The sequence below is a fragment of the Quercus suber genome, unplaced genomic scaffold (genome assembly GCF_002906115.3).
Source record: "Quercus suber isolate HL8 unplaced genomic scaffold, Cork oak 2.0 scaffold_250, whole genome shotgun sequence".
Classification (NCBI taxonomy): domain Eukaryota; kingdom Viridiplantae; phylum Streptophyta; class Magnoliopsida; order Fagales; family Fagaceae; genus Quercus; species Quercus suber.
Window position 1 is genome coordinate 686572 of NW_027069706.1, and position 22317 is coordinate 708888.

The following is a 22317-nucleotide window of genomic DNA, read 5'->3' on the forward strand; positions in this document are numbered from 1 at the left end:
CTTCTTTTATACTCTCTTTCCCTTTCATCTTTACCTTTCATGTGCAGGCCTGATGGTTGGTGTTGATACTTGTCCCATAAGCATCTTCTTGAAGTCTTCATGTAGTAGCTGTAAGGCTGAAAACCATTGTTAAAGTATCATTAATGAGGGTAGAGGGTTAGCTGCAGAGCAATTAATGCAGTGATAGCAGCTTTCTCCTTAAATATTTTAGGACTCTCCCTTGTCCTATGTAATGCTTATCTGTACCAACAAAATTTCCAAGAGCGTTCCCTTGGACGACAGACCACCTCTTCGAACCTTGGCTTTGGTCAGCCGAGGAGGCATTCATCCTCGGCCCACCCTCTTGGGCCCTTATGACTAAAACTAACTTTTTCATTTACTAACACAGACTCCTTTGACAACATTTACTTCTCCTTGGACGACTTTTCGTCCTCGGATTAGACTCTAGGCTCAATATATACATAGATAATGANTAAGGAGAAAGCTGTTACCATCACATCAATTGTTCTGCAACTAACCCTCTGGCTGCATTAATATAGAGGTGATACCTGAACAGTGGTTTTCAACCTTATAGCTACTACATGAAGTCTTCAAGAAGATGCTGATGGGACAAGTATCAACACCAATCGTCTAGCCTGCACGTAGAGGATAAAGATGAAAGGGGAAGAGAGTATAAAAGAAGAAAGAGGCAATGAGAGAAAGAGATCAAGAATTAGAGAGAGAAAAAGCACTATAGCAATCAAGAACAAAACTTATAATCAAACTTGAGGATCAATATACAAGAACTAATCTCCTTAGACTGTGCCAAGAACGATTTTCTTTAGCTGAAATCGGTTTATCTTCCTTTTCTTGTCACCTAAATTCATTATTCTTGTTGTCTAACTCATTAAAGCCCAGTTTTCCAGCCCACTCTCTACAAAGTCATTGTATTAGGCTTTTTAGGCCTAAGTTCGTCTATCACTTGGGCTAGGGACTCAAATTGCGCCCTTACACATACCATCTATATTTGTACGATGATTTTTTTTTTATAGACTTTTATATGATTTAAAGATAATTTTAAAATTTAGGTTTAATAGGAAAAAACTTAAGAACAATTCAGTAAAAATATATCTCCAACTATACTTAAAATGCATATAAAATAGGACACTCTCTTATTAATTCATGTTTTCAAATAAAACTTTTTCAAAATTTAAAAAAGAAAAAGAAAATTATGAGACAAAAAAAAAAAAAAAAAAAAAACCAGTATCATTGGACACGTAAAACATGTATGATAAGGTTAGTGTGTGTGTGTGTATATAAACGTAACTTATTTATTTCACTACATAAGAATTTAATTTATCTCCGTATAAGAGGGGGAAAAAAAGAAAAAGAAAAACGAGAGATATCACCTTATTGTACTTCAAAATATGCAGGAAAACCTTAGTTATTATTTATCTATCATTTTCCAAAAAATTAAGGGTAACCATGTTGTAAAAAGCGGAAGCTAAAATTTACCGAGATTGATTGTGAAAATATTTTAGGCCTAAGAAAGATTTCCAAACAAATAATAGAAATGAAGAAAATTAAAGAAAATAGACACAAAACATCTTACATGGTTTAACAATAGCTTACATCAACAGGCAACAACAAACAAATTTCACTATAACAAATTTGGGATAATACAAATTGGTATAGAGGTATTCTCATAAACCCAAATCCCAAATACACCCAAATAACTCTTTCTCTCAAATACAAAACCAAAGAACCAAAGGTTCACAAATACCAAATATGAATTGCGCACAAACCAAAGAGAGAGCCATAAATCAAATCCAAAAGTTGCAAGAAACTAAGAGAGAGCAAATCATCAAATCGCAAAACCAAAACTAAGCGGCAATAAACCTCTCTCATTATTCCAAATTGCAACCCACAAATATCAAAGAACCAAAACAAGAGAAAGCCTCTTTATCTCACACACTCTTTGCATAGCAGCACTATATATAGAAGACTTGAGTTGGCTAGCATATCCAAATCCAAGAATGACTAAACTTATTTTCCATGTACAAAAGGAGAATCACTCATATTCCAAATAGAACTCTAAATCAAGTGGTAGACAAGACTTATAATAGATCTTGATAACTTCAAACAACAATAATCCAAAAAGAATAAAATTCATTTCTTATCCAAATCCAACAAGGAGTTGAACTCCTAATTCAATCCATATTCTACAAACCAAGTTGAGGTAGTCTCTCTTAAGACGATATACACCATTTACATGAGACTTTTTCCTTTTTATTTTAAAAAAAAACAGTAGAATATTTGGTAAGCCATTCCCAGATACTACAACAACAACTTGATTAATTTAACCATCATATTACAAGTCTACATTAGTAAAAGTAATGCAAGAAGCTATAGCACACATTCATTGATACCCAAGCTTGACCAGTTTAATTATCCTCTTCTAATTAGACTCAATAGATTTCCCAACTTCTTCACAACACAACACAACACAACACTTTAAGATTTTGGGTTAGTTTATCTTTATCCAACAACTCACAAGTCTCCTTTGTGAGGAAAAAATATTTTTATGTATGTCTTCTATCTCTATCTAAAGCCACTCCTAGGGGCTTGGAACACATGATGGAATTAATCTTGGGTTTGGGCTCCGCATGATAGTTTCGTATCATGAAGAAGAATATAAGTATAAGCTATCCTATCCCTAACCAACTACACTACAATGGATTTGTGAAAATGGTTTTATACCATCCATTTCTATTTTTGAGAATTTGTAATTAACTTGCAAGTGTCAATTATAATTATTATTGGTAGCCTTTTAGTTTGTTTGACAAGTAAAGTCTTCACAAGTACAAAGCGACATATTCACCATCATTCAATGGAACAAATAGGATAATTATAAGGAAGGCAAGGCTCGTAGTCCTCCCCTCAAAAGTAATTATAACTATGGGCTCTACAGCCCTAAAATAAAATACAAATTCTCCAAGGATCACGGCTTATCTTAGCATTTGAACTCTAATTATCACATTAAATGTTATGGACATGTCCTGTTCTTCTGCATATTGGGTCTATTACTCCGATACACGAGAAAATACACATTATTTCAGGTGCATGTTTTCTCTCACTCACAGTTGGTGGGACCCACCTAGCTGTGAGTGGGAGGAAGTATACACCCGGATCAGGATATACTTCCTCCTAATATACATCCCTTTTATTGGCTTCACAAAACAAACAACTGACATGTCTACTACCATGATTTAGGTCAAGTCAATGCCAAAAATATCTCTCTATACTTTATAAATATTCCCCCACTATTGAAATAGGCCTAAGAAGCTCTATGAATTGAAACTCTTCCATTTTTCATCTTCTCTACTAATTTTTTGACTTAATCATCATAGCCTTTTTGGCCACCCGCCTTCAGGTGACCTAGGTTGGTTTGAGACCATCTTTTTTAGCAAATGATTGGCTCTGTTAGGAGTTCATCACAATTCAATTGTATTAGAAGTTCTTCCTGTTCCATTATGTCCCTCAAATTTCATCCACCCACAATAACAAACCTTTAGTCTCAAAATTTGAAATCATCTATACAAATGATCCACAGACTTATCAAGGTTACTTTAATGTATTCTTTTATGCCATTATATCTTATCCAAAATTAGACATTTTGCTGTTTAATTAGTTATATTGTTCATTATTTTTATTGTGCTGGTGTTATTTTAAATATTCTTAAATCCCTTTCATCTTTGTGACTTGAATCAAATCACACTTCCTCACTAGTACATTAATTGATTTTATTTGCACATGATAAGTCAATTATGAGGGTGTCCCACTATAAATAAATAAATAAAATTAATTATAGTCGCATATTCTTTATTCACCCACCACAACATATTCCCTTGAGCTCTTACAACCACACATTCTCTATTCATCCACGACCACATATTCCTTTAGACTCTTATGGTCACACATCTCTCTATAAAAAGGAAGATCCATTTTCCAAAAGGGGGGGGGGGGTTCTCTCTCTCGGGGTTCTCTCTCTCTCTCTCTCTCTCTCTCTCTCTCTCTCTCTTTAATTCTACTAGGACTCTAGCCCTCTTAGGAACTATCTTTAACTTGCCCAAGGTGATCTTCTGGAGTATTCTCTTTAACCCTTTTAGATATATACTCTTTAACTTGGCCGAGGAAACTATCCTGAGGATTTCATTTGGCCGAGGAGACCTTTAGGAGCACTCTCTCTAACCCTCTCAAACACACTTTTTAACTTGGCCAAATAGACTAGCTTAAGGACTTCCTTTGGCTGAGGAGACATTCCGGAGTACTCTCTCTAATCCTCTCAGGTACACACTCTCTCTGACTTTGCTATGGAGACTAACCGGACAACTCCCTTTGGTTGAGGAGACCTTCTTAAGTACTCTATTTGACTTTCTTAGATACACACTCCCTGACTTGGCCGATGAGACTAGCTGAAGGACTTCATTTGGTCAAGGAAACCTTTTAGAGTACTCTCTCTAACCCTCTTAAACACACTCTTTGACTTGGTCGTGGAGATTTGCTTGAGGACTCCCTTTGCCCGATGACATTTTCCCAAGGACTATCTTTGATGCTCTCAAGTACACACTCTTTGATCCTCTTGAGTACACTATCTTTGACCCTTTCAAGCACCTTCTCCCGAGGACACCCCCCCAATGACTCATGATGTACTGAGCTTCAGTAGACACTCCTTCAATTAATAAATTTATTGTAGGAAAGTCAACCAAACCAAATTTGAACCCACTACAATATATATTGGTATTTCCAATTATCAAATTTAATATTCTTATTTCAATTACATTCATTTTATGGACACAACTACTTAATAGCTCATCTTTTCAAAAAAAGAAAAAGAAAAAGAAAAAACTTAGTAGCCCAACATTTAGTATCAATATAGCATAGCCTAGTCTTATAGCAATCACATGAAAAATTTTCTCTAGCTTAATAAGTATTTTATGATCACATAATGCTCCTAATGCACTTTTTAACTATATCCACCATGCTCTTATCGTATGATTCATACAATTTTTAATTCCTCCATCCTTATGGATTATTGATCCAAGATATCAAAAACATTAATTCATTGAATTCTCCTAATCAAGTTTTACAACATTTCTATCTTTGTTTTTCCTTGTACTAAACCTACATTAGGTTTTTTTTCATGTACTCTGTTATAAATGTTCTTAACCTAAAAATTTTAGATTCTAAAACATTCATCCAAGTTTCCATCTTAAAATCTCTCAACTTACCCGTATTGCCTCGCCCTTAGGTGAAATTTGCCACAATCAATTTATAAAATTTGCTCCCATCCCACACCCTACCTAATACTCATGCACATGCATAGACATGTTCCACCCTGCCTGACTTTGGATAACAGTTCTTTATATCATCTGTCCCCAGAACCGGCTCTAAATTTTAGCCAACTGAGACAATTGCTTCAGACCCCAGGTGGAAGAAAATTCTAATGCCTGCCATATCATCCGTCTCCAGAACCGGCTCTAAATTTTAGCCAACTGAGACAATTGCTTCAGACCCCAGGTGGAAGAAAATTCTAATGCCTGCCATATTTTTACCTTGATTTATTTTAGTAGAAACTTCGTCCATAGAAAACTACTATGTGATAAATATCCTAATTGGAATCATACTAGCTTACTAACAACATATTATACCTGCTTTATTTATCCAAAAAGAGGAGGAAAAAAGTGTTATATGATCATCCCACAATTGTTGATAGTTGCTAAAAAGGTTAAAATATGTATATATATATATATATATATTTTTTTTTTTTGTTGATAATTTGATTGTTACAATGAGGGAAGAGAGATTTGAACTTTGAACTTCTTTATTAAGAACACTAGGAAGTGTTAGTTGAACTACAAGATTCTTGACAAAACATATATATATATATATATATATTTCAGTTGAAAGTAACCAAAAGATGGTTATAACCTTAGACCTTTGAATATTTTCCGTACAAAAAACTTAATATGATCGATATCTATCTTAGGAAGACACTGAAGTAGCAACTACAACTGATGGCACCCATTCTCTTTATCACAGAAGCCTATTGAGGAACTTGTCGAACAAGATTGTTGAACGTGTTCCACAAAACTAACTAATGTGCAAATGCTTTAGCTAAAATAGGGACTCAACAATCTTGTAATTTTGTTGTTTATGATAACCCACCATACTTGGAGAATTTAATATCCTTTGATAGGCTAAACTTGTTCGTGTTTAATACATTTTGAGTCTGTTAACCAAAAAAAGTAGCAACTGCAACCGATATACAGTTTCTCTTTTCTCTATACATTCATTGTATAGGGATAAGCAAGAGTTATATTCATATTTACAAATATGTGCGTGATCCAGGAATATGAATTTGAAGTGGGCTAGTAACCTAACCAAGCAGATGGTATAAGCTGAAACTTGTTCTTGGCACATGCCAATACATCATAGTAATCTACATGACTAAAGCAGTCTCGGAAATCGGTGAAGAGCTTTTCAAACACCCTCCATTGGACTTTGGTTGATCTTGAGTACGGGTATGGGAGAAAAACCTGCAAGTGATAGAGGCAGAGTAATCAACATCTCTATGGATTTAATAGTTACAAAAAGAAAATACGTGGGACACATTAAATTATTGTGATTGTAGCAACTAGCAACAACAATGTGCACATATTTATCTTTGCAGCACAATTTATCCATCACCTTCTCAAGGGAGAATCCTCTCACTCTCTCCATATATATATATATATATGTGTGTGTGTGTGTGTTTGTGTACAGTGTTTCATTATTCTACTCAAGAAATCTCAGTATCTCTAGAATGGTTTTGTAGCTACTAGTATGTCACAGAAAGACACGAATTTCTGAAAGGTATAGCTTACATCACCCTCTTGTGCAAAACTTTTAAGCAACCAAAATGTGTTCTCGTTTTCATCCAAACTGTCAAGAACAGCAAGCCAGATTTGTGAAGCAAGCTCATGGGCCATGTCATTTGATTTCCCACAAGCAATAAATTGATCTGCCAAAACACAATGAGATCCAGTTAGTGAATATTGAGCACTCAGGGTTCTGGGCACCCCATTGAGAAACTAATGACTGTTAAGTCACTGATGCAATGACTTTTTTTTTTTGATAGATATCACTGATGCAATGACTTGAGATAACAAGTTACATGAAGCCTAGTAAAGGCTTGTTGATGAGTGATGACTGGATTTCACTTACAGATTTGGTCCAAATTGTCTTTGTTAAAACAGACATTATCACTAAATGGAACATACAAGGATGATGGGCTTGATAAGAGACGGAGATACAAAGCAATAAACTTCAGAAATTTGGACACTGACAATACAAGTACATCACGGCAAATGAGTGGAAGGCAGAAGCAAGGACCTTCAAAATCACATTAAACAACATGCAACCATAAGGAACAAGCAGGTGCTGGCTTATAAGATGTTTATCTGACATACAATGGATGAAATGCAAGAAAGGAATTGACACTTAGCTCAACTCATAAATAAAGATAGAAGACACACCAATTATGGTTCCATGAAGGATTGCCGACGGAGGTGCCATAGAGGAAAGTTCAAGTTGCTCCTTCAAAAACAAATAAGTGTGTCCAACAAGCTCGTCTATGTCACCATCAAGAGCAAAGCTGTGTTTACTTATGTATAAAGCTGTGAATCTCCTGAAGAAATTTAGTGAGGCTGTTATAATGCTAGTAAAGCTTATAATAATAAAATTTTGGTGCCTGAAAGCAACTATTTCCTGTTATTGAAACAAATATAAGAGAGAATGTATATATTTTTCATTCTCTGTTAGTCTATTTCTTTAGCATCTTTCATTAGTTTTCATTATGAGTGGTGCTTTGCTTCGGGGGTTACAGATAGTACTTCTGTTCAAAAAATTTCATAGAGTCAATTCATATGTAGATATTTTTTTCCATTTGTAATTCTTTAGGTTACTTCGTGTCATTTTTCATGAAGTAATCTCTTTTAAATAAAATTATTCTTACCAATCAAAAAAAAAAAAAAAAATTATAATTAGTGGTAAAGCTAGAATAATTCTCCAAAGAGAGGCCAGTGTTATACATTGACATAACAAATGTTAGTTGACATTGATAATAATGTGACAAGGTGACAGGTGTTACAAACTGATCCACCCTAACGTATATCTTGCATAAGTTTGAAATTGATGAACACTACTTATTCAAAAGGGTAGCAATTAACTATCACTTCATTTAATGGAATGCATAAAAATGACATTGATAGTTTGAGAAGAATATAATTATAAGAAATATATTTTATTTCAAATATAGGACTGTAATATGGAGAAAAGTTACCTTTGAATTGAAAAATACTAGTATGATTAAAGGAGGTAATGTATCAGGGGAGAAAAAGAGGGCCGTGTATTTTTATAGAAGTAAAATGGTCAAAATCATGACTAAGGGGGGGATTCAGAAAGCCAGGGGGGTCCATCCCTCCAATTCCCCCCTCCCACTTTCATCTTTTTTTCTCTCCCCAGCTACTGACAACCGTTCCTAAGATAGGTCCATAGAGATAGAGTATATGTTACTCAAAAGAAAAGATGACTTGCAAGCAACATGCCACCGAGCGTTGTAAAAGCTATGAGAGAAAGGAAACTTCTATTAGAAGCTGACACAATTTTGGGAAGTTTCCTAAGAGTATCTAGCTTAAGGAGCTGGAACCAATACTGTCAATTTCAGCTTTTGATTTTTTGGGTAATTTTCTGTTTTGGACTTGCAGTGTGTTTCTTGTGCTTGGGTCAGTTTGTTGGTCTTATAAATGTCCTCTTAGGTCCAGGTATAGTTGATTAGGACTTAGGAGAAACTTGATCAGCAGGTTAGTTGATAGTAGCCTATAAGTGATGTATTGGCTAATGAAGAAACATTGAAATCCCAGCTACTTCGCTTGATGTGCAATGCATCTTTCTTAATTCTAATTGTGATCAATAAGAACCCTCTAACTCTGATGCCTAGACCTTCGCTCTTTACTACCCACCATTTTTATCATCTCCATTTCAAGTTTCCCACAGCTAATATTTACTTTCCAGCTTGTTTTCAAGCAACATGCACCCAAATCCCTGGCAGTTGACCTTTATTCAACAATTAACCTCAATTATAAGACCAGTCTCAAGATCCAGACTTTGTTAATCTGTTGCATCTCATCTTACTATAGGAAGAACAAAATTTTAGTCCAAATCAGTATGATGGAAAATTCCTCTAACTCACTATGTAGAGATTCAAATGATCATCCACGCATACTTTGCTTTGTTTAAATGGCTCAATAGATCATGTGATTAAAAAACACTTGAATGGTTATTTAAATTGCCATGTAAGATACTGCAGATTTCTACAAACCGAAATGAAGAAAATTTTGTCCCTACAAGAATGCAATCTCATATATATTTTGCACAATAGAGTGAATTTGCAAAACACATTACAAGTGTTCGTGTTTATTTTATTTTTGATAAGTAAAGTGGTCGTGTTTTAAACAATTGATTCCATTTCACAAGTAGTGGGTCAAGGTCAACTTATGAAACAAGAAAATTTATATTGTAGAGTGATGTACTAGAACAAGTAGACTTCAGAGATAAATGCCTAACAAGAAGTAGCCATTCTCACATGATTAAATACCACTAGATTTTTTCATCTTGAAGAGCAAGATGTCCATCAAACACCATATCAACCAGGGGAAGCAATCTTTGCATACTTTTTGTAATACTATATTTCCTTAAATGACCTTTCATGGAGACAAATGGGGTCCAAGGAGAGACAGGCAACTTTTAGTTTTGGAAGAAAAGGAAAATCCAAGATACACACAATATATCCATTACTGTTACGACAGTGCATCTTCATTTTTATCATACGCAGATAATCAAAATTTAGCCAATCATGCTCTATCAAATACATTAAGATAATCAAGCTAAGCCTAAAGGCCCTAAACCATCAGCCAAAATAATTCCTAGCTGCATGCTAGAATATTGGAAGCTCATGTCCCGGAGAAGGCAATCCATATTCTATCAATTTTAGTCTTTCTCCAAGCCATTAAAATAAAAACTAAATATTGCAACAAGAATTTCTGAGCAATGATTTGTCATATGAAGAACACTAACAAGCAACTCAACTTTACCTTCTGCTCAACCCTCGAGGGATAGGTCCAGGCCACCTTTTAGCTTGGCCAGCCAATGGATAAGTCTTGATTAGAGCAGCTTGCCACAAGCATTCTCCACGAAACAGATTAGCCCATTGCTTTTTCACACAAGATATTTGTGCCCAATCTGAGATAGGAACTCGAATGAAAATTTCTATCAGGAGATGATCAGGAAGCTTTTCAACTGAATTATCAACTGATGTTATAGTGTCATCATCTATCTTATCTGTCATTAGAATTCTGCAAAAAATGAGCCAAAGTCAAAAGTATATAAATACAAAAGAATTAATGTGCCACTCGAAAAGTTTCTACTGCAAGTTCAGATTGAGAAAAAAAAAGGGAAAAACATTGCTATCCAAATAGGCCGTTATAAATGATGTGAAAGAAGAAGTTTAAGATAATTGTTTTTTCTTTTTTAAGTAAAAAAGTAGAGTTTCCATGTTTACCAAAATGGGGATAAAATTTCCATGAAAATGACTAACAAGAAAAGAAAGAAAAAAAAAAAATGATGGATTTTTTTGAGTTCCACAAAAATGACTATATATTTAAATTTCCTTTTGAAAGTCATAAGGCCCCAATTGTATCATGAAGTGACATTTCAAGCTGCTGTCAGTACAAAGCCTTAATCTGAAATTCTGAATCTGAACTGATTGGGTAAAAGCACCACAGAGATGGCTCCACCCCCCCCAAAAAAAAAAAAAAAAGAAAAGATAAAGAAATCAATTCCCAACTAAAGATTATGTTTCTAGTTTTTCATTTGCAAGACATCAAATACCGCACTATTAAAATTTTTTATTTTAATCTCCAATTGTAAATTTATTGGTTTCTTTTCATTTCAAGCAGAGGGGATTAACATATCATATGAAGACTCATGAACTCATTTCTATAAAAGATCTCAAATTTAGCTCCTAGAAATAAGAATATGGAAAAATAAATCAACTGAAAACTGGACACATACCCTCCTGACATTTAAACTGAATTACAAAGAACCCATGTTTTGTTTGATCAAATAAATCCAAATTTTGCTACTTTTCCACAAAAAACACCAAACAGTTCGCAAGAAAAACGAAAGAAAGAAAAACCCATTAAACAGAACAGAGGGATAACTCTTGTAATCACATGGGAAAGTGGAAATATTCAAAAACTATATACAGGAAATGAATCTTAAGTACCCACAAAAGAAAAATTTACACCAACCAAATGAAAAAAGAGAGACGAGAGTTCTTATGATTTTCATAGAATTATGATGACTCAATGGCATAAGTTGAATAAAACAACTGGGAAAGCGAATTATTGAAAGCAAAAACCAAATTGAAAATAAACATTAAAACTATGTACATGTACCTGAGAGAAATAGGCAAAAAGCTTTTGAGTTTTCAGCTGAGAGTATGCAAAGCGGAAGGCAAGAGACAAAGAGTGGCAGCGCAGGTTATATGACGTGAGTTGTGTTGGTGAGGCTCGAGTTTTTTTTTTTAATTATATTTTCTCAATTTTAAATGGACTCCTATTTTTTGTTGCTCATATTTTTTTTATTGAATTGATTAGTTTTTTTTATTCATTTATTTTCTCTTTTTGTATTACTAGTCAAATGTCACTTTGGTCATCAGAAAGGTGAAAGGTGCATATCAATTTTAATCGATAAATTAACCCAAATTTTAAAAACCTTTTAATATAAACAATGACACGCAACTACCTAAAGAGAACCCCTTTATGTCAAGCTATAAATTTTGCAAAAGACATGTTCCAAGTTTTAAAATAATAAAACCCTCCATGTTTTGGGAAGCCTAAAAACCTTTTAAGCCCTTTTATCATCCATTTATTTGGCAAATTTGTTTTATATTTGATTAGTTTGTACAAGTAGATGAATCAACAATTTATTGGATATGGGTTCACAAATTATCCTTGTCATCCATATTATAAGTCGATTATAAACAATATTTGTTACTTCTTCAAATCGGCTTGATGTAGAATAGACACTACATGCTTTCTTGGAGCAGCATGGGTACAAGAAGTCACAACGCAAGATCAAAAGAGAGTACCAGTAGAAGTTATTAGAGTAACAGTGTCGAAATTGCATGAAAATTGGCAAATTGAAAGGAAATAGCGTTCTAACCCAGATTCATGATGCCATGATCGTCGCCAAAAGTTAGGTGAATTCCTTCATTAAGGCCCTAAAAACAATGTTTTTGCTATTTATAGTAATATTTGTTTTTCTTTAATAACTTTTAGTTTAAAAGTCAAAATAAAGTCTCGTCTGCTTTAGGATGATCTTAAGGTCAATAGTTTATGATTTTGTATTTAACTCAATTTTGCCATTTCTAGTAAATTTTGGTATTTTGTCACCTAATCGCGTAATTAGTGCGAATTAGGGTTTTAGACTTTTTTTTTTTTCTCAATATTTATCTGTTTTGTAGCCGTTAGAAGCAAATCATACTATTATCAATAAACGTAGACTTTGTCAAATTATTTCTCTGGTGATTAACTACTAGGAACTAATAGTTTAGTTTGTGTCCTACTAAGAGAGCATCGTGTGTGCTTTATTTAATCTTCCATGACATCATCGTGTCAATATTTTTTCAATTAATGAAATAAGTTGGGACTTAGGAATGCATTTGGCTAGGATCAGTATTTCCATATATTCAAGAAAAGTATGATTTATCCTAAATCAAAGATAACTAAACAATTTAATCAAAAAAAAGAAAAAGAAAAAAAAAAGATAGCTGAGCAATATAATAAGAAGATAATGTTGCTCGTATTACACAAGTCATAGGAGATTATATCAAAGGTGACAGAGCCAAAATTATACATTAAAAAAAATGTAAAACAGCCAAACACATTTCACTGAAATTCACACACTCCAAAAGATGAAAAGAACGGTATCATGGTAACATTGATATCAAACGGATAGGATCCAATGACAAAGTCGGTGGATTTATTCCCTACAACATTACCCATTATAAAATTTAAGAATGTGATATGTATAACATTAGAATGCATCAACTCAAACATCATTCATCATGAATAATAAATTTAAGCTCAGGGCTAGATACTTATGAGGTGGACAGGAGTGACTCAAGGCCTAAGCCACTTAAGCTTAGGCCTTAGACCCCCTATTTGTCCCAATTTTTTAAAAAGGGTTTTAAGACTCCTGTTAAATAAATTAAACGTAATATTCGGGTAAATAAAACAACTTGTGGAATCAAACTTCTACATGTAATATTTTTTTGAAATGCAAATTAAGCTATTAGAAAATCTCCATTTATTAACCCCAAAAAAAAAAAAAAAAAAACTATTCGTGTGGGACCTTTTTTTTAACTTAAAGGAGACTTCTCAAGCTGAAAACTAAAGCAAATATTTGAGCCAAACACATTGTTAGTCAAGAGAAAAATAGAAAATAAAAAATGAGACATGGGTTAGAGTTTTGACTGATAGGTATTGAATTTGAAAAACTGAGTTTCGAGCAATGCTCAAACCAAACACCCCTAAGCATCTTCACACTCTTTTTATGTCATTAGTAGACAACTATACTTATACACAAATTATTTTTCAAACAAAACAGACAACTGAAAATGAACTCATCCAAATACACTAGACAAACCATTTGATAAGTACTAAAGTAATATTTGAACTTGAAATATTTGATTCATGCCAACTAAATTTAATTTTTATTATTCTGTTGCATATATACATGTAGAAGTCCCAATGAATCTTAGTATATTTACATCATATTATACTTACTGGTTTGACAATCACAGATGAATAGGATTAAGATAGAAACAATAGACTAAGTTGCCTGTGTGGCATTAAGTATATCCCTTTAGACAGATAGAAGATGAAACAATCTGAAATAGCTTTTTTACAGTTATAAATCTAAGATGTGGAATCTGTATCAGAATCCAGACATGTCTGTGAAGCATCAGAAAGATGCCAAATTGCAGACAACTAGAATTATCACCGTAGACTGGAGAATAAGTCTTCAAGTGCAGCATACAAGGGCTCAGCAGCCTTTGGTCTGCTCACCATCCCAAGAAGAATATCTGATGTGGAGAGATAAGGATCACCATAAAAACGTAAATTGGTATCCATCCTTGTTGCAACAACATTCCCTTCCAATGACACTCCCACAAATGCGCCTGCCATAGTTTGCAAGTGTTTATCAACTTTCAGGCTACCGCAAAATTACTTTAAAATGCACAAATCATACTAGAATGGGGAAAAGTACAGAAAGCAACATCCTTGAGTAGCACTATCTTGCAAAAATGAATATTTATTTATTTCTTTATTTTAGGCTGATCTCTAAAACTAAATATTTTGGTATCTTCCTCTAGTCTCTTCACTATTTGCATTTATTTTAGGCTCTCAATCTTTAAAAAATCCTTACGCTTCCAATTCAGTTCAAAACTTTAAGATGTTGACAACTATTAAAACAATCAAGAAGATTTAATCTTAAAAGAATCAAAGATATAAAGCAGACACGAAAACAACAAGAATAAATTAAGTAATGCTGTTATGGTCGCATAGGAGAATACAAGATAACCCACAATTTAATGAAATTAGAAATATGATATATATCTTGCCTCCCTCACGTGAAAGAAACTGTCCTAACAGAACCATGCCTTCCCCCACCCACCCCACTACCAAATGCCAGAACAGAAACATGTGGACATCTAACTGTTGTAATTCTACCACAAATCACTAGAATATAGGTAGGTTAGTATTGACTAATGTGCTAGCATCCAATTAAGATATTTTTCAAAACAATTTCCTTTAGTTTTAAGTCCAACAATTCATGGAGCCAATGCCCAAACTTAATCAATTGGATTAAGGTTTAGTAAAGTCACTAATTGATATGAAGCCATAAACAGGAACCATATGAGGAAGCAAGTTCCAATGTTCCCACAATTTTTCTCCCTTTTCAAGAGATTGCAAAATCAACAAATAGCAGAAAATGATTGAACAAAAGAAGCCTACGGCATGCTTTCAATAGCCCAAAGAACAATCCTTAGCCATTTGGATGTCAACTGTCAGTAGATTCCAAGGATTTGAACAAGATTTTAGAAACATTCAGTGCTGCTTTTCACTCTCCCCCTTGTTTTTCTCTCTTACACTTGTTTGATCATTGTATTTTGAATTGATTGTACTTCTCTCTTAGTACACTACCGGTGTACTAGGTTTGCTTTTTTCTAACAAAATTTTTTGTTTATCAAAAAAAAAAAAAAAGAAAAAAAGAAAGAAAGAAGATTTTAGGAACATTGAGATCACGCCCAATGATAATATAATAAAAGGTTCGCAGTTTGTAACCTCTAAAGATCTTCATTTTTTCTTTTTATGTTAAGCCATCATACAGAACCTCTGAAGATCTTCATTTTTTCTTTTCATGTTAAGCCATCATACACAATAGCACGTTAAATACATGTATAATTCTAATTATTCATATAACCAAAAGTCACAGACACACACAAAGCTTAAATCATGACACAATACCTTTGCTACAACTGTATGTATAGCACATTCCAGAACCTCTATCTCCAGCACGAAGATCTGCTTCCAGCACTCTCCCTACAGGTCCGGCTGCAGCACTACAACCAGCACCAAGAGAAAAATGCATGCGACTACAAAATGTCTTCACAGCTTTTGAATCATGAAGCACAATTATGAAGTCCATGAGCTCTCCTCCAATCTGGGAGCACATAATAAGTACAATGATTAGCTGTAACATAAATTGAAGAAGTCTTGATAAACAATTAGAATTTCTCAAATAGTTAGAAGGAACTCTTGCCAAACTTGTGCATATCCTAGATTTTTTTTTTTTTCAGGCCTTCTACCTAAGATTGACACTTACAAACATTATAGTAGTAATAATAACAAAAAGAAATGAACACTAGAAGTAACATGACAATTTTGTTGTTACCTGAGCACCCCATCCTAAACCAACAGAGAATATGGCTGATGGGGCAGACCATGATCCATCTGACCTTCGAGAAATGACCAAGCCTGTGCCAAGTTTGTAAGCAAGTAGAACACCAGCTTTAGCTACAGTTAAAATTGCCAGGCCTTTTGCTCCTTTCAAAATTGCTAAGGGTATCGACTTGTCAGGATTCAACCTAGCAACCTGTCAATTCCAATCAAAACTATAAAGTTAGGAAAAAAAAAAAAAAAAAAAAGAAAAAAGAAAAGAAGGAAAACCGCTTTACAAAGGACTGCATATTTAGAATGTTGATGCAAAGTATGAATTTCTAAAATACCATTATAGTCCAGTTGACAAGTAGGTGAAAAGAAGCAAAGAGTAAACACAGAAACAAAGCTCCAAAATAGAATCTATGACCTAGCAAGAACTACCCGTTAGAATTTTGCAATCCTATCTCTTTGACATTACAAAGCAGGAAAGAGATGTTAGCTTTACAAAGATAAAACAAGTTGACATGTAAAATTAAGCTGAGATGCAAATGAAAAACAAACCTGGCAATAGCTTCTCAAAGTATTGGAGGCCTTGTATATCTCATGTTCCATAGACAAACCAAGTGGAAGATTCAACCATCCTCTTGTGCAAGTCCAATCTATCACATCATGCTTTGCTACTTGCACGGCATTGCTGATGCTGTTAATAAGAACACCCTGTAATGGATCAAGCCTATCATAGCAGGCATCACAGACCCTCTGGGGATCCCTCTCCCTGAACTTAACAGGTAACAAACACCTCCCCTTGGTACATACCCTGCAGAAAACTCCTCCACAAAACCGACAATGATGTCTGCCACGAGTAAGTGCAGTGAAAGGAGCAGTGCACTGCATGCAAACTGTAGTAGAACTATCCGGCAGCCAGTCAGGAGGCTCAGCCTCCAATACATCCTTGTAAACACTATAATTAACCCCACTTGATCCACTGGGCTCAAGGAGTGGTGGGGCACTAGGTATGTAAACGGAGGAGTTCAAGAAGGTATCACCATCCTTTGCGGACCCAAGAAATGAAACATTTGAAGTAGGGAGTAGCGACTGCTGATTTGGAATGAAACTCGGAAGTTTGCCCCGGCCAGTCACAATGGCAAATATACCATTGAGCACATTCTTCAAGTTAACCTCAGGATGATGCATGCTATTATTATTATAAGGTTGCATCGAATTACAAGTGTCATCGCTTGAATCATATCCTTCTTCTCCATCAACAGCAAAATCATCCTCATAAAACGTGTGATCCGGTGGAGAGGACTTTTTTGAGTTTGAGTCCCATGGAGAGTCAGCGTAGTCATCAACATAGTGGAATTGGGCATTATTATTATCCTTTTCAACAACCTTAGAAAGTGAAGAATAAGAAACCCTGGTTGAATCAAAGTTTGCCATGGCCCATACACACGCTTTTCTTTCTTTTTCTACAATTAAAAGAAAAGCCAACCCCAGCAGACAGAGCTCAGCAAAGGCCTAAGCAAAGCACTGAAATTTGAACATAGATGCCCCTCTCAGCTCAGCAACAAATATAATAAGACAAAAATTATAAAACAATAAAACAAAGCAAACCCATTAAATTCATAAACCCAATAATTCAGATGGGGTCGTAGCCTAGGATTGGAATTATAAATTAAAATTAATTTCCATAACATTGGTGCCCATCTCATCTACAAATACAAGACAAGACAGATTCAATAATAAAGCTTAGTATTCAATTCAATTCAAATGAGCTTGGCAATCATGTTAAGGTCCTAGAACAAGAAGAACATAGAAAGAATTAGGGTTTTGAAAACGGTAGAGACATCCCATCATGTTCTATAGACTGACTGGGGTTACCTTAATTTCAAGGAAATTAAAAATACGATACCTTATTATTAGACTTGGAATTCGATGAATCCGTTTTCTAATTCTCAGTGCAAAAGCAAAACACAAATAGAAAGAAATACAATCAAGAAGGATCAAATAAATTCAGATCTAAGATCCGAATAAGAATGAGAAATTAGAAAATACGAACGAACGAACGGAGACAGCAAAGCAAAATCGGAATCAAAGAGATAGTTTGAATTTAATAAAGAGGAAGTACCTGAATGATGTGCTACAGCAGATTTGAGGTTGAAATTAGAGCCTTACACCTTTGCCCAGACCCTAATCCTAATTTGTGAGGGTTTTGGTTTTGTCGCAGTTGGAGTTGGGGAAAAGAAAGGGAGAAAAAGAACATAAAACTACTGAGAGGTGAGGAAGAAACAAACAAAAACAAATTTCTATGATTTGGTTAAGAATCGAATAGTTTGAAAACTAACATGTGTGTTACTGTTACGTGAGCGAGTGGTCCTATTTTCTAAACAGTGTTTTTTAAAAAAAATCCGGTCCAAACGAAAGGAGGGAGGAGAAGGATTTTAAGATTTCGATTATGTTGACCACGTTGTCACAATTCCTTTTTTGTCGAGTTTTTTTCTTCCTCCTCTTTTAGAAAAGATAATTGCCAGCCAAAAACTATTAAAAGTCTATCCAAGTTAGATAACGTACCTTACGATTTCTTTCTTTCGTTCTACACTTTGTAGAGTACTACACGCCAAGCCTGAGTCCTTGGTCTAGGTCCGCTATTACAGTTACTGGGCTACACTTTAAGGGCCCATTCAAAAAGCTATACCCAAACCCAAATCCAAACCTTTATAAGTCCGTCCAATCTTCCCCTCTCTTTCTAAAAATATTTGTTTATTTCATGCTCGTTGGCTTTAAATTGCTTCTTTTTGTTGATTCCTGGACTGAATTACTGTTGTTGCTTCTTTTCAGTTCTTTTGCTAATACTGTTGTTGGGTATTGTTTGATAGTTTTTTTTTTTGGATTGAATTTTGTGAATTCTTATCTGGGTTCTTGTGAATTTTATGTTTGGACATAAACAAAGAGTGTGTGTTACTGTTATCTCTATTGTGACTTGTAAAACTAATTAGCAAACATGTCTGAGTTCTTGGGACTGCCATCATAGTATCAGCAATTAAATATATAACAAGCATGCTATATGACCAGATTGTGCTCGTAATTGCAAAAACAAAGCCATATGATTCTTAGCTGATGATTTAATCAATAGTTTCACTGTCAGTTTCTTGTGTAGTTCCAATCAGCTTCGGTTTTATATTTTTGCACAATGTTTTTGAGAGCCAAAACCTACTAGATTTTGGCAATAAGATCTTGTAGATGAATTAGCTGTTTATAAACACAAATGAATGTTCTACCTTGGATCTCTCTCTCGATATACTTGATGCAATTTATGTGCAAGGAGTTGTAATACTTATATGTCAACTTTCTTATCCTGACAGGCAGGAGGAATTTTTGAGGGATGTAATGCAGTTTTTGACCCTCTGTGGACATACTCATCTCATTCCTCAAGGTGGGTTAGCTGAGTTCCCTGATGCCGTTTTCAATGCTAAGCGCCTTGACCTTTTCAACTTGTATAGAGAAGTCAATTCTTTACCTTATTACAAGTTATTGAAAATATGCCAAGAATTAGCTTTTAAAAAGTTGGTCCCTCAAGTGGTTTCACGAGGAGGCTTTCATGTTGGGAATGGCTTCAATTGGAAAGGACAAGTTTTCTCAAAGATGCGTAATCACACATTGACCAATAGAATGACTGTATGGTTTTTCAACTTCATTGTTTTCCTCTTTATTCTTGAGATGCTTTATGTTGCATGATATGCAATTGAAGTTTAGACCTTAATTACAAAATTAATATTATGTCACATTGCGTAGTAAATGCCTTTTGTGATTGCAAGCTAGCTTATTTAATTGGGAAAATTTGAAGTATCTGGGAGATGGTGTTTGCTAATGATGATTTTTTACTACTTGTTTTCAAAATATTCTTGACACAAATTTATTTTCAATATTTTCTGTTGAGCTTTATGACAACTTGAGGGGGCTATATAGGCTGAAAGTAACTCTGGCAGTTTATTTATATTTATTTTTAAATTGCGATTTTCTCTTGGGATTGGTTTCATATGATGTTATTCTTTCATACTTCAAATTTCATTAACCTGTTGTAACTTACAAGGATTTTGGAAAACTTTTGGACGACTCAAGTTGTATTTCTGCTGATAATTAGGGTGTGGGAAATACACTAAAAAGGCATTACGAAACTTATCTTCTAGAATATGAACTGACTCATGATAATGTAGATGGAGAATGCTGCTTGTTGTGTCACAGGTCTCTCTCTCTCTCTCTCTCTCTCTCTCTCTCTCTCTCTCTCTCTCCATGTTGCTGTTTTAAGAATCGAATAGTTTGAAAACTAACATGTGTGTTACTGTTACGTGAGCGAGTGGTCCTATTTTCTAAACAGTGTTTTTTAAAAAAAATCCGGTCCAAACGAAAGGAGGGAGGAGAAGGATTTTAAGATTTCGATTATGTTGACCACGTTGTCACAATTCCTTTTTTGTCGAGTTTTTTTCTTCCTCCTCTTTTAGAAAAGATAATTGCCAGCCAAAAACTATTAAAAGTCTATCCAAGTTAGATAACGTACCTTACGATTTCTTTCTTTCGTTCTACACTTTGTAGAGTACTACACGCCAAGCCTGAGTCCTTGGTCTAGGTCCGCTATTACAGTTACTGGGCTACACTTTAAGGGCCCATTCAAAAAGCTATACCCAAACCCAAATCCAAACCTTTATAAGTCCGTCCAATCTTCCCCTCTCTTTCTAAAAATATTTGTTTATTTCATGCTCGTTGGCTTTAAATTGCTTCTTTTTGTTGATTCCTGGACTGAATTACTGTTGTTGCTTCTTTTCAGTTCTTTTGCTAATACTGTTGTTGGGTATTGTTTGATAGTTTTTTTTTTTGGATTGAATTTTGTGAATTCTTATCTGGGTTCTTGTGAATTTTATGTTTGGACATAAACAAAGAGTGTGTGTTACTGTTATCTCTATTGTGACTTGTAAAACTAATTAGCAAACATGTCTGAGTTCTTGGGACTGCCATCATAGTATCAGCAATTAAATATATAACAAGCATGCTATATGACCAGATTGTGCTCGTAATTGCAAAAACAAAGCCATATGATTCTTAGCTGATGATTTAATCAATAGTTTCACTGTCAGTTTCTTGTGTAGTTCCAATCAGCTTCGGTTTTATATTTTTGCACAATGTTTTTGAGAGCCAAAACCTACTAGATTTTGGCAATAAGATCTTGTAGATGAATTAGCTGTTTATAAACACAAATGAATGTTCTACCTTGGATCTCTCTCTCGATATACTTGATGCAATTTATGTGCAAGGAGTTGTAATACTTATATGTCAACTTTCTTATCCTGACAGGCAGGAGGAATTTTTGAGGGATGTAATGCAGTTTTTGACCCTCTGTGGACATACTCATCTCATTCCTCAAGGTGGGTTAGCTGAGTTCCCTGATGCCGTTTTCAATGCTAAGCGCCTTGACCTTTTCAACTTGTATAGAGAAGTCAATTCTTTACCTTATTACAAGTTATTGAAAATATGCCAAGAATTAGCTTTTAAAAAGTTGGTCCCTCAAGTGGTTTCACGAGGAGGCTTTCATGTTGGGAATGGCTTCAATTGGAAAGGACAAGTTTTCTCAAAGATGCGTAATCACACATTGACCAATAGAATGACTGTATGGTTTTTCAACTTCATTGTTTTCCTCTTTATTCTTGAGATGCTTTATGTTGCATGATATGCAATTGAAGTTTAGACCTTAATTACAAAATTAATATTATGTCACATTGCGTAGTAAATGCCTTTTGTGATTGCAAGCTAGCTTATTTAATTGGGAAAATTTGAAGTATCTGGGAGATGGTGTTTGCTAATGATGATTTTTTACTACTTGTTTTCAAAATATTCTTGACACAAATTTATTTTCAATATTTTCTGTTGAGCTTTATGACAACTTGAGGGGGCTATATAGGCTGAAAGTAACTCTGGCAGTTTATTTATATTTATTTTTAAATTGCGATTTTCTCTTGGGATTGGTTTCATATGATGTTATTCTTTCATACTTCAAATTTCATTAACCTGTTGTAACTTACAAGGATTTTGGAAAACTTTTGGACGACTCAAGTTGTATTTCTGCTGATAATTAGGGTGTGGGAAATACACTAAAAAGGCATTACGAAACTTATCTTCTAGAATATGAACTGACTCATGATAATGTAGATGGAGAATGCTGCTTGTTGTGTCACAG

General features: G+C 34.4%; 2 protein-coding genes across 5 annotated transcripts; both read right to left on the minus strand.

Moving 5' to 3' along the window:
- Positions 1 to 6212: 6212 nt before the first annotated feature.
- On the minus strand, positions 6213 to 11670 carry LOC136070670 (uncharacterized). Of its 3 annotated transcripts, none has more exons than XM_065780918.1 (6): positions 11538 to 11670; positions 10173 to 10433; positions 7557 to 7708; positions 7246 to 7413; positions 6906 to 7042; positions 6213 to 6578 (listed from the first exon to the last, which is right to left on the minus strand). In XM_065780918.1, exons 2-6 carry the CDS (start codon positions 10424 to 10426, stop codon positions 6411 to 6413), a joined length of 879 nt encoding a protein of 292 aa, XP_065636990.1. In that variant the 5' UTR covers positions 10427 to 10433; positions 11538 to 11670; the 3' UTR covers positions 6213 to 6410. The 3 variants fall into 3 exon arrangements, with proteins under 3 accessions (XP_065636990.1, XP_065636989.1, XP_065636991.1); XM_065780917.1 differs by lacking the exon at positions 11538 to 11670 and adding an exon at positions 11152 to 11348; XM_065780919.1 differs by lacking the exons at positions 7246 to 7413; positions 11538 to 11670 and adding an exon at positions 11152 to 11325.
- A 2140-nt stretch (positions 11671 to 13810) lies between these two features.
- LOC111987070 (uncharacterized) lies at positions 13811 to 18526 on the minus strand. Of its 2 annotated transcripts, XM_065780920.1 has the most exons (6): positions 18220 to 18526; positions 18004 to 18039; positions 16653 to 17621; positions 16105 to 16305; positions 15678 to 15873; positions 13811 to 14326 (listed from the first exon to the last, which is right to left on the minus strand). In XM_065780920.1, the coding sequence occupies exons 3-6, from the start codon at positions 17529 to 17531 to the stop codon at positions 14145 to 14147; spliced, it is 1458 nt and encodes a 485-aa protein (XP_065636992.1). In that variant the 5' UTR covers positions 17532 to 17621; positions 18004 to 18039; positions 18220 to 18526; the 3' UTR covers positions 13811 to 14144. The 2 variants fall into 2 exon arrangements, with proteins under 2 accessions (XP_065636992.1, XP_023874533.1); XM_024018765.2 differs by lacking the exon at positions 18004 to 18039 and having other exon boundaries at positions 18220 to 18525.
- Positions 18527 to 22317: the final 3791 nt, after the last annotated feature.